This window comes from Dipodomys ordii, unplaced genomic scaffold, assembly GCF_000151885.1.
Source record: "Dipodomys ordii isolate 6190 unplaced genomic scaffold, Dord_2.0 Scaffold5, whole genome shotgun sequence".
Lineage (NCBI taxonomy): Eukaryota > Metazoa > Chordata > Mammalia > Rodentia > Heteromyidae > Dipodomys > Dipodomys ordii.
In genome coordinates this window covers 36,363,427-36,374,584 of record NW_012267221.1, presented here as the reverse complement: position 1 = coordinate 36,374,584, position 11,158 = coordinate 36,363,427, and the positions used below count along the sequence as shown (strand labels likewise).

The 11,158-nt window shown below is 35.6% G+C and overlaps 1 protein-coding gene across 1 annotated transcript in view; it reads right to left on the bottom strand.

Annotated features, from left to right (window-relative positions):
- Positions 1-11,158, bottom strand: part of Pms1 (PMS1 postmeiotic segregation increased 1 (S. cerevisiae)) — a 76,180-nt gene that overhangs the window by 48,351 nt on the left and 16,671 nt on the right. The window contains exon 4 of the mRNA XM_013027609.1: positions 5,886-6,049. Coding sequence (XP_012883063.1) covers positions 5,886-6,049 — 164 coding nt within the window. The remainder of the gene's footprint in view (positions 1-5,885; positions 6,050-11,158) is intronic.

Below are 11,158 nucleotides of genomic sequence, written 5' to 3'. Positions count from 1 at the left end.
AGGGTAAACAAAAGGAGGAGGCTGCAATGCTTGGTAAGAAATGTACGCATTATCCTGCCCATGTAATTGTAACCCCTCTGTACAGTATCTTCACAAATAAAAAAAAAAATTCTGGCCTCTAGACCTCTGGATTTTCTTACATAAAATACCTATTCATCAAATTTAATTTATTCGCTGCTTCTAAATGTGTTGCTCCTTCAAAAGCTATAGACCTTTCTGTTTATATCTTTTATGATGGTACTATTTCTTCTTTTTGTAAAATTAAGGTCTGAACTCAAGGCCATAGGCTTGGCAGACAAGTTCTCTACCACTTGACTCAAGACCTCTACTCTTCTTGTTTTAGTTTGTTTTTAGGTAAAGTCTCTTGCTCTTCTCCTGGTTGTTGCTAAAATTGAATTCTCTTATCTTCCCTTCCCATATATCTGAGATTAAAGATGTGAACCACCATACCCGGATTGCTTGTTGGGGGTCTTGTGAAAATTTTGTCCAGGCTAGATGGTACCATAATCCTCCCAATGTCTTTCTCCTGAGTAACTGGGATTATATGTGTAAACCAACAGTGTCTAGCTAACACAGGGTTTCAAAGGAAAGGTTTGGAGAGGTCTTGCCAGTATTATGGCGTTTGGGATCACATTTGACACCTGTAAATGGAGACATGGAGAAAAAGGAGTGGTCTTGTTCTGAGAACAAAGATCCACTAAATTAGATCTGTGTTAGAAAAGATATTTTACACTCCATGGCTCTGGACTTTTATCTGACCCCTAACAATGAAAGCCTGTGAGGAAGTCTTACTTTCTGTCTATATTAATGTCTCCTACACACAGATTTTTTTTTCCAGAGATTCCTTGTATCTATCCCACCTCAATATCAGAATTAAATTCTGATTGTGAAGAAGATTTTCATAATTTCTTATGCTATAATCAAATCAGAGGTGTGACTAAATTCTCCTAAATATTTTATAATATTTTATAGTAACATATCTGAGTATCAGCTTAAACCTAGCCAACATTTATGATTCAGATCAAAACTCATCCATCAAGAAGTCTTCCCTAAAAATTTTGGCCTGAAGTAATCTTTACTTTTTTTTCCTTTTTCACTGATAATGAAGGAAAAATCAAACTGTAGACAAATTTGGAAAATTCTATGGAATCAGTCAAAACATACCTATATTCTCATGGGAAATAACAGGAAAATTTTTAAGACTCTAATAATATAAACACCAAAATGTTTACAAAAGAACAACACTTAAGAATTTGATATATTTGTTTCATTTTTTCTATATAGCATTTTATAGAAATTAGATTAGAAGCAAAGAAAGTAATGTAACAAAGGAAAAAAATAAGAATCATTTAATAAATTTAGTTATCATTAAACCAACAACTCATGATTGATAATTAGTGCAGCTAGCCCTAAAATATATCTGAAGGAACATCTACTTCATCAAGTAAAAGGAAACAAGCTGAGCGCCAGCATTTCACATCTGTAATCCTAGGTACTGGGAAGGCCAAGACTGGACAGATTCTAGTTCAAGGCATCCTGGACACAACCCATGGCTGGACATTAGTTATTGTAGCTTCACACAAGGCAGAGATTGAGAGAACTGCAGGCTAAGACTGAGAGAACAAGCCAGCCTAGGCCGAAAATTTCATGAGATTCCATCTCAATGTTGAGCTCAGTCACATAAACCTGTTATCACAGCTACAAGTAGAAAGCCAAATTAGATGGATTGAGATACAGGCACATGCTCAGGTGGGAAGAAAACCCTGGCTTAAAATAATCAGTTAGAAAGGGACAAGGGACAAAAGCCTTGGCATATGCCAAGTGGGAGACACGAGTTCAAGCCTAAGTACTGCACATCCCCTCAAAATGGGGCAATAAACACAAACTTTACCCCAAATCATCCAAACTGGCAGAGGAAGAAAAAATTCCTTAAAAGAAGGGACATCTGAGCCACAATTTTGAATTCAAATCTAGGTTTGATTATACTGCTTGTTAAAACTCTGACTGGGATTGGAGGGCAAAAGGAAGAGGTGGCCTTTAACATTAGTCCAATGACAGTGAAAGACCTTTCCTATATTTCCCACAGTACACCTGAAACAAAGAATATCATGACATTATGAACATAGCAGATGTAGATTAAAAGACACTACTTATTTTTCCATTTATAATTCAAATCTTTAGTGACTATGACAAGAAAGTATTCCTCAAGACTTAGGGAAAACTATGTCAAGTAATGGAGCTGCCACCACATACATATCAAATCTCCATGGCCAGATTCCTGGTTTACTATATCTGGTTAAGGCCCTACCAGACTGAATACTTTCAGAATGGATGAAATCAGAAATGAACTGTGTCATCATTCTCCCTGACCTTAGTGTGTGTATGTACGTGGGTGTGACAGACACAAACAACACAACAATCACTGATTCTAGTAAGTCTGAACACTTTTATGACATAAAGGTAGAAACAGGAGGGAAGCCTTCTTTAAATTATGTTTGGTAACAGTTCAAACCTTATGTCAATGGCATCCAATTTAGTTTTTGTAATACCAGTAAGCTTCTAATTATTAAAACAGAACTCAGGGTTGAGGAATAATTCAGTGGTAGAAAGCACACTCCACACATGCAAGGTTCTAATTTTGACCCACAACATTGCAAAGCAAAATAAAACAACAACAACAACAAAAAACTAAACTTCCAAACAATTTTTAAATATAAGTAATTTTTAAAGGAAAGCAAGTATCCTTTATTGGAAATCACAAATTAAGCATGCTCTAAACTAGTGTTCTACAAAATTATTTGTTCTTATAAAATCAATTTCAGATATCATGTTAAGAAAAACTTTCAATTCTACAAAATAATTACTTTGAAAGTAAAGACATGTACAGCAGGAACTTACAGTCCTTAGGTAACTACAACTAAACCTGAAAACTGTAAATATTCATCTAAGAAATGGCTCCAGCAATTCTCCAAATAATATCTACTTTAAATAAACTCATTGAATCCACTTGTAAATTACTTTCCTTTGGCTGTCTCATTATTCAATATGCTTTCAAGGAACATGGTGATGAAAGAAGAAAAATACCTCTTTCTAACATAACCATACTGGCAAGAACACCAACATTATCAGTATTCAGAGAATGTCTTGGCAGGTTAAACCTTCATAAAAAGAAGGAACACTATCTAATCCAAGTTATCAAAATAGCAATAGTACTTCTCATATTATATTCAATATGATGGTAATGCAGGAAAAAATAAAGACATCAATATTGTCACATTTAAATTTAAAGACAATTTCTTTTTCATAAAAGCATATGAATTATGATGAAAGTAGACACTGAGTAGGAAAAGCTAAAGCGCAATGTTCAAAGAGAGTTATGATACCAGGTAACTATTATTTGGAAGTTTTTTTTGGATAAAGTATTTTAACAGTTTTTTGACGCACAAAAGGATTACTGAAAAACAAAAAAGTAGAATAGCAATCTGTGTTAACAGAAATGTCTAAAGGTAGGAAACATTCTATTTCAGTCCTTGATCTTGTATAGTAATAGCTGATAATTTTTTTATTAAACTTTTGATAAACTTCTATTGCTTTCATGGCATAACATTCTTAAAACTGCATCTTAAATTATTCAAGGCCACAGACTTGCATTTGTTTAATCAAAGTTAAAATATTATGTCCTCTAAAAATAATATATAGGAAATTACAAAATATTGCTTTTCATTCTCAAAAGAAAGCATCTATATAATTTTATATTGAATGGGAAAATGATGTAAGGTTAAAATTATTATAAATTTCACTTTGATTAAAGAATTTATATATCATCTCACAAATATACTTACTTTAATTAGAAAGGCAATAACTATGTTTTGCCTATTGTACTTTCTTAGTAAACTATTCTACTTAGTTGTAATATTTTTCTTTCAGAAGTATATCTCTCATCATATGTAACATTTTCATCAGTTTTCCCTTCCTGATGACTATGTTTCTTCTAACCTTGCTCTTTTCTTAACTTGGGGATATTTAACTTTTAATTACTAAATGCCCTCTGGATCAGGAGGTCATAGGTTATTTATATTAGCAGGATGAGTCTCCATCCATCAACATCATGAGCAATCATAGCATGATAAAACTGAAAGAGATCTCAAGGTATCATTTGGTTGAGCTATATGCCAGCAAGAACAGGTGGCTAGCTATTCTTAATTTTCTTTTCTTTTTTATTTTTTTAAAGATGACCCAATATTTTGATTATAAACATTTACCATGGCCTGAAGACCGAGGATAAAGACTTCTGGATAAATGAGTAAAAAGGATGAGTAGAAAGAAAACTTAATCAAAATGTTTTCTGACTTCAGCACTATTACTAAAAAATATGAAAAAAAATTAACTGATCACTTTGACCTTCAAGTTCTTCACATAAATACTGTTTACCTTACAAAGTCATTGTAAGTATTCTGATATCTGAAAAAGTATTCTATAACTGTCATATAGTACTGATTAACACCAGAAAGGAAGGAAAGTTATAAAGAACAAGGCCTGCCAAGTTTTAACCCACATTGACAATTAACTAGTTGTATAACACTGAGCAAAGAAATTTTTTTTATTTCTGTTTAGAGGACAACTGTAAAATAGATAAAATGTTCATCTCACTTGCTTGTTTCTATAAGCATTAAGGGACACTGATGCACCTGGAATGATCCTGATACTACGCAGGTACTCATTCAAAATTACTATTTCCCATCAGATTTCTACATTGCTGTATGGCTCTGTTCTCCATTAAATATTTCAAAGGCACATGCAAAATTTCAGGAAAAACATTAATCAGAAAAATACATCAGAAAAATACATCAGCTTTATTTCCTCTTAATTTATTACACAATAAAATGATTTTTTTTCCTTATTAGCCTTATTGAAAACTGTGAATAAGTTGGATTCCTTTAAAAAACAAACAATACTCCAACCCTTTCAAATATAAAAAGGTTAGTAGTTGAAAAATGTTACTGAATTGTGAGCTTTCTAAAGGACTAAAGTAAGCCTTACTAATTTTCACATTATTAAAATCTATCAAATTTGACAAGGCACTTAAGTATTTCTTGAAATTTTGTTTCAGGGGATCACTAGTGTAAGGTTCAATTAGATTTCATTTAGATACTGTCAAATTAAAGAGGTTCTTTCTTTCTTTCTTTATTTATTTTTTGTTGGTCATGGGGCTTGAACTCTGGGCCTGGGTGCTATCCTTCAGCCCTTCAGCTCAAGGCAAACACTCTACCACTTGAGCCACAGCACCACTTCTGATTTTCTGGTGGTTTATTGGAGATAAGAGTCTCACAGACTTTTCCTGCCTGAGCTGGCTTTGAACTGTGATCCGATCCTCAGATCTCAGCCTCCTGAGAGCTAGGATTACAGATGTGAGCCACCAGCACCCAGCTATCTCTTCTATAAGGGCACTAATTCCATCTATCTTTGCTCTTCCTTCATGATCAAATCATCTCCAAAGGCCAATTTACTAGTACTATCACATTGTTGATTAGGTTTTCTACAAATGAATTTGGATGGTATGGTGTAACAAAGCATTCAATCTATGGTACATATCTAATTGATTTACTCAAAACATACTAAACATACTATTATTATATTATATACCAAAAATAATATTTTTTTTTTGGTGCCAGTACTGGGGCTTAACTTCAGGGATTCATGGTATTACTTGGTTTTTTGGCTCAAGGATGATGTTCAACCACCTGAGCCACAACCCCATTTGCAACATTCTGCTGGCTAATTGGAGAGTGTTCAATATTTCTGCCTATCTTGGATTCAGCCTCCTGAAAGCTAGAATTAACACTGGCCCCAAAAGAAAAAAAATTATTAAATGTAATAGTGCTTACCTTATTATGTACAAAGACAAGCCTTAAACCAGGTTTTATGATACCATAGCTTATCAGGAGATCCTGGATCTTTTTTATTTCATCTTTACATTTTTTAGTGGTTGAGTAAAATTGCTTTCTTACAGGAAGATTCTTAAATAACCTTAAAGCAGTTACAGTTGTACCTGTTGGCAGATAAGATGAAAGCATATTTAGATTTGGATGAAACTTCAGATTTTCAAATCCATATTCAGTCAATATTTAGCCCTTTGAATCATTGAAGTTAATCTTTATCCAAGACTAGGAAATTTTAAAAAGTTTACTTTTGCAAACTACTCAGATCCACTACTAGATTCTCCCATTTTTAACTTCCTAAATATGATATCCTTTTCTATATGATCTAACAAGAAAAAATAAATTTCTACTACTGCAGAGCAACACAGAATCTTCAATATCTGAAGAAATATGCTGATATGAGAACTACCTGTGGATGTGATTACTTTGCACTTTAAAACATAATGTAAGGAGCTGGGGTAAGGTGGCTCAGTGGTAGAGTGCTTGCCTTGCATGCATGAGGCCCTGAGTTCAATTCCTCAGCACTACATAAGCAGAAAAAGCCAGAAGTAGCGCTGTGGCTCAAGTGGAAGAGTGCTAGTCTTGAGCTGAAGAGCTGTGGAATAGTGCCCAGGCCCAGAGTTCAGGCTCCAGGACTGGCAAAAACAAACCAACAAACAAAAACACAATGTAAGCTAAAGCACTCCTGTAATTCCAGCCCTTCAGGAGGCTGAGGCAAATTCAAGACAAGTCTATGTAATGTAATGAGACCCTGTTCCAAAACAAATACAGGTGGTTTCAGACTATAAAGCATGTGATAACTTTAATCATTTCCTTAAAAATTCTTACCTAAAGTAATATCTAATAACCTGGTTTAATTTACCATATCTTCAACAACAAACATTAAAAACATAGGATAATCAATCAAAAGCACTATTATTAACTTACAAATAAACTGAAAATCTGAATAAAGGTATAATAATGTTATTTACTCAGTAAAGTTTTCTTAGTAGCATATATTAATTGCACAAAACCATGAGACTCATTATGACATGTTCATACTATATATAAGGTACATTGATGACATTTGCAACTACTATAACCCGTATTTCCTGTCTACTGCTGGTCTTTGTCTTCCATTTATTTTCCTGAAAACTGTATGATTTTGTTCTTCTTAATGGCTAAATAATATTCCATCACATACATATACCAAATTTACTTTATTCATGTATCCGCTGATGGGCACTTAGGGGAACTCCCATGACTTAGCTATTTTGAGTAATACCATAATATACATTAAGTATGTTGGTATCTCTAGTGAATTCTGTCTTTAATTATTTTGGGTATATACTAGTAGTAAAGTTAGATTACATGGCAGTTCTACTTTTTTTTGTGGAACCTCTATAATGGTTTCCATAATGGCTGTGTACTGGGAAGAGTCCTACATATAATCATGCTGTAGCTTTTAAGTCAAGTTACTAATTCACATTACTGGCCAGCCTGTTTAGTTATGCAAAATCAAAAACCTTTTTTGCTCTTTGCTTTTTCTTTCTTATCTTCCCCTAGCCACTAATTCCCCCAAGCAGGACACTCAAGAATATCTTTACAGCTCCAGGTAAGGACATCTTGCCCTTCTCCTTATCTCACTGGCCAGGAGTAAAGAAATAACAATAGTGATGAACAGCAAGGGATGTAACTTTATAGGCTCAACTCATCAGGCCAATAATCCTGGGCTTTCCTTTCCTATGTGGACTGTACTTTTGTTTTCTTTGCAATAGTAACATGTGTGGCCTCATACTAAAGGGCAAATTAATAAACATTGAGCTTCTTTTCTCTCAAATCTCACTCTCATTATTTGTAAACTAGCAGTGAGTTTAGGAGACTGAATTTCCAGTATCAGCTGAACTAATTTACATTCCTATGGATAATGTATGAAGGGGTCCACCTCATTCTGTTTCTCCTATATTTTTCCAGTTTCAAACTTTCAGGTTTTACATTAAGGTCTTTGATCCATATTGACTTTTTTTTTTTTTGTCAGTCATGGGGCCTGAACTTGGCCTGGGCACTGTCCCTGAGCTCTATAGCTCAAGGCAAGCACTCTACCACTTGAGCCACAGCGCCACTTCCGGTTCTCTGGTGGTTAATTGGAGAAAAGTCTCATGGACTTTCCTGCCTGGGCTAGCTTTGAACCACGAAACTCAGATCTCAGCCTCCTAAGTAGGTAGGATTATAAACCTGAGCCACCGGTGCCCAGCTTGACACAATTTTTTAATAGAAATGAGGCAGATCTATTTTCTTCTATATGTGGATATTGTTTTCTTAGTACAACTTGTTAAGAGATTTGTGTTTTCTCCCATGTATGATTTGGCATTTTCGTAGAAAATCAGATGGCTAGCTGGGTTCAATCAGATCAGATGGCTAGCTAGTTCAAGCCCCACGACCGACAAAAAAAAAGAAAATCAGGAATACAGCTGTAGCTGTCTATGGGTCTGTTTTTGTGCTAGTACCACGGTGCATTTGTCACTATGGCTCTGTAGCATAATTTGAGTTAAGGTTCTGTGATGCCTCTAGGGCTGTTTTTTGTGGTTGTTGTTCAACTGCCTTGACTATTCAGCATCTTTTGTGGTTTTATATGAATTTTAGGATTATTTTTATAATTCTGTAAATAACCTCACTGGAATTTTTAGAGACTGCACTGGATCTGTAGATGGTTTTGGGTAATAGGCATTTTCACAATATAAAATCAACAATGTATGGAATTAGGATTAATATTTGTAATGGCAATATATAATAGGTATATGTTTTTAAAACTACTAGTCATAGCTATTTCAGACCTATTAAAACAATCTCCCAATATTATGTTAAGGCACACACAGCTGGAGTTGAAAATCACTACTGTGTTTTTGTTTTTGTTGGTAATGGGGTTTGAACTCAAGACCTGGGTGCTGTCCCTGAGCTCTTTTGCTCAAAGTTGGTCTGCCAGTTTGAGTCACAGCTCCACTTCCAGAAAAATGACTACGGTAAGGAGTAAAAAAGTTTATGGATTAATTTATTTAAAAAAATCAACGTAGGTTTCTGCCTTCCTGTTTTGCCATATGAAATCTTCCTTCATGTGTTCCCACCACTGTCATGTCATCCACCATGAGATCCTCATCAGAGCTGAGCCAATGCCAGCACCATGGCTTTAACCTTCCAAACTGTAAGACAAATTCATGACTTTTCTGTGTGTGTGTGTGTGTGTGTGTATGTGTGTGTGTGTGTACAAAAAAATAGGCTAATGAAAAATACTGGTATTAAGGAAAAGGTCTTTGCTATAACTATAGCTTAAAATGTGAAAGCAGTTTAGGAACTTGGTAATGGACAAGAGGTTGTAAGAGTTTTGAGGCATGAACTAGACAAAGCCTAAAATATTATAAGCAGAGCATTACAAACGATTTTGTGACAGAACTATGTCACAATGTCCAGAAGATCCCCTATTCCCTCTGTTAGTAGAAGCCACCTTTGTTAAATCATTGCAAAGAACATAGTGACCATAAGTTACAGCTTTAGAAAAGGCCAAGTTTAAGAAAAATGGATTCGTTTATCTGGCAAAAGAATTTTTAATCAGTATATGGAAGGGGACTTATGTCTGCTTTCAATATGATTCCAGTGCAAAGGAAAACAAAGAAGAAAGATAATAAATTTCTCACCTGTAACACTAGAAGACAAGGTATCTACAAACTACTGAGGATTGAGAAACCTACACCAGTTAGTATAGGGCAAAAATGAAGGCATATTATACCTGTAAAAATTCATAAGCATATGCTCATGTATTTGATGAATATGGAAGATGAAAAATAACCAGATTACCTCAAAATATAAATTTCACAGTAAGAGAAAATGAGAAGATAAATTTGGCAGACAAAGAATCTCAAAAGGTATATGTAAACTCAAGATGATAATGTGGGTAAAATTTGCAATGCAACTGCTAAAAAATAACTCATGACACAAAAGAAATATAAAGTGAGGGGAAAATAACTTGGGTTTTTTGAGGTCAGTTGTGGGGCTTGAACTCTGGGCCAGGGTGCTGTCCCTCAGATCTTCAGCTCAAGGCTAGCACTCCACCACTTGAGCAACAGTGCCACTTCCGGTATTCTGGTGGTTAATTGGACATAAGAGTCTCACGGACTTTCCTGTGTCAGCTGGCTGTGAATCGCTATCCTCAGATCTCAGTCTCTTGAATAGCTAGGATTACAGGTGTAAGCCAGCAGTGCCCAGCTGGATTCCAATGTTTCAAAACACATTTTATTAATAACACTGGTGGGGGCTGGGAAGGTGGTTCAGTGGTAGAGTGCTTGCCTTGCATGCCAGAGGCCCTGGGTTCGATTCCTCAGTACCACATAAGCAAAAAGAAAAAAGCCGGAAGTGGCACTATGGCTCAAGTGGTAGAGTGCTAGCCTTGAGCTGAAGAGCTGAGGGACAGAGCCCAAGCCCAGAGTTCAGGCCCCACGACCAGACCCCCCCACAAAAAAAAACACTGGTTACCTGAAGAAAGAAAGGGATAGAGCATATATCTTTCTATTCTCTACTTTGCTACTGATTGCTACTAGTAATACTCATGCCACTGCCTGAACAACATGCTGCGTAGAAATTTCTTGCCAAAAAAATAAATCCTTCACCTTCAGCTTAGAGTCACACTTATTTCAATCAAAATCTCTCTTTTTTTTTTGTCGATCATGTGTCTTGAACTCTGGGCCTGGGCACTGTCCCTCAGCTCTTCAGCTCAAGGCTAGCGCTCTACCACTTCTGGTTTTCTGGTGGTTTATTGGAGATGAGAGTCTCATGGATTTTTCCTGCCCAGGCTGGCTTTGAACCACGAACCTCAGATCTCAGCCTCCTGAGTAGCTAGGATTACAGGCGTGAGCCACTGGCACCTAGCTACTCAAAACTTCTTTAGCCTAGTATTTTGTCTCTGCATTTTTATGAGCAATTCGTTCTAATTCCTATCAGAAATGTTTGTTAAACTCCATTTACAACATTCTACTCTTTCTCTATCCTTTACACTTTTCAAGACTTCCAGAAACCAAGTCCAAGATTTCTTTTTCTTATTGTGAAAATACTGTACAGAGGAGTTACAATTACATGGGCAAGATAATGAGTACATTTTTTATCAAGCATTGTAGCCTCCTCCTTTGTTTCCCCTTCCCATCCCTTCCCATCCTCCCCCTCCTCCCCCCACGAAAGTTGTAAAGTTCGCTTTT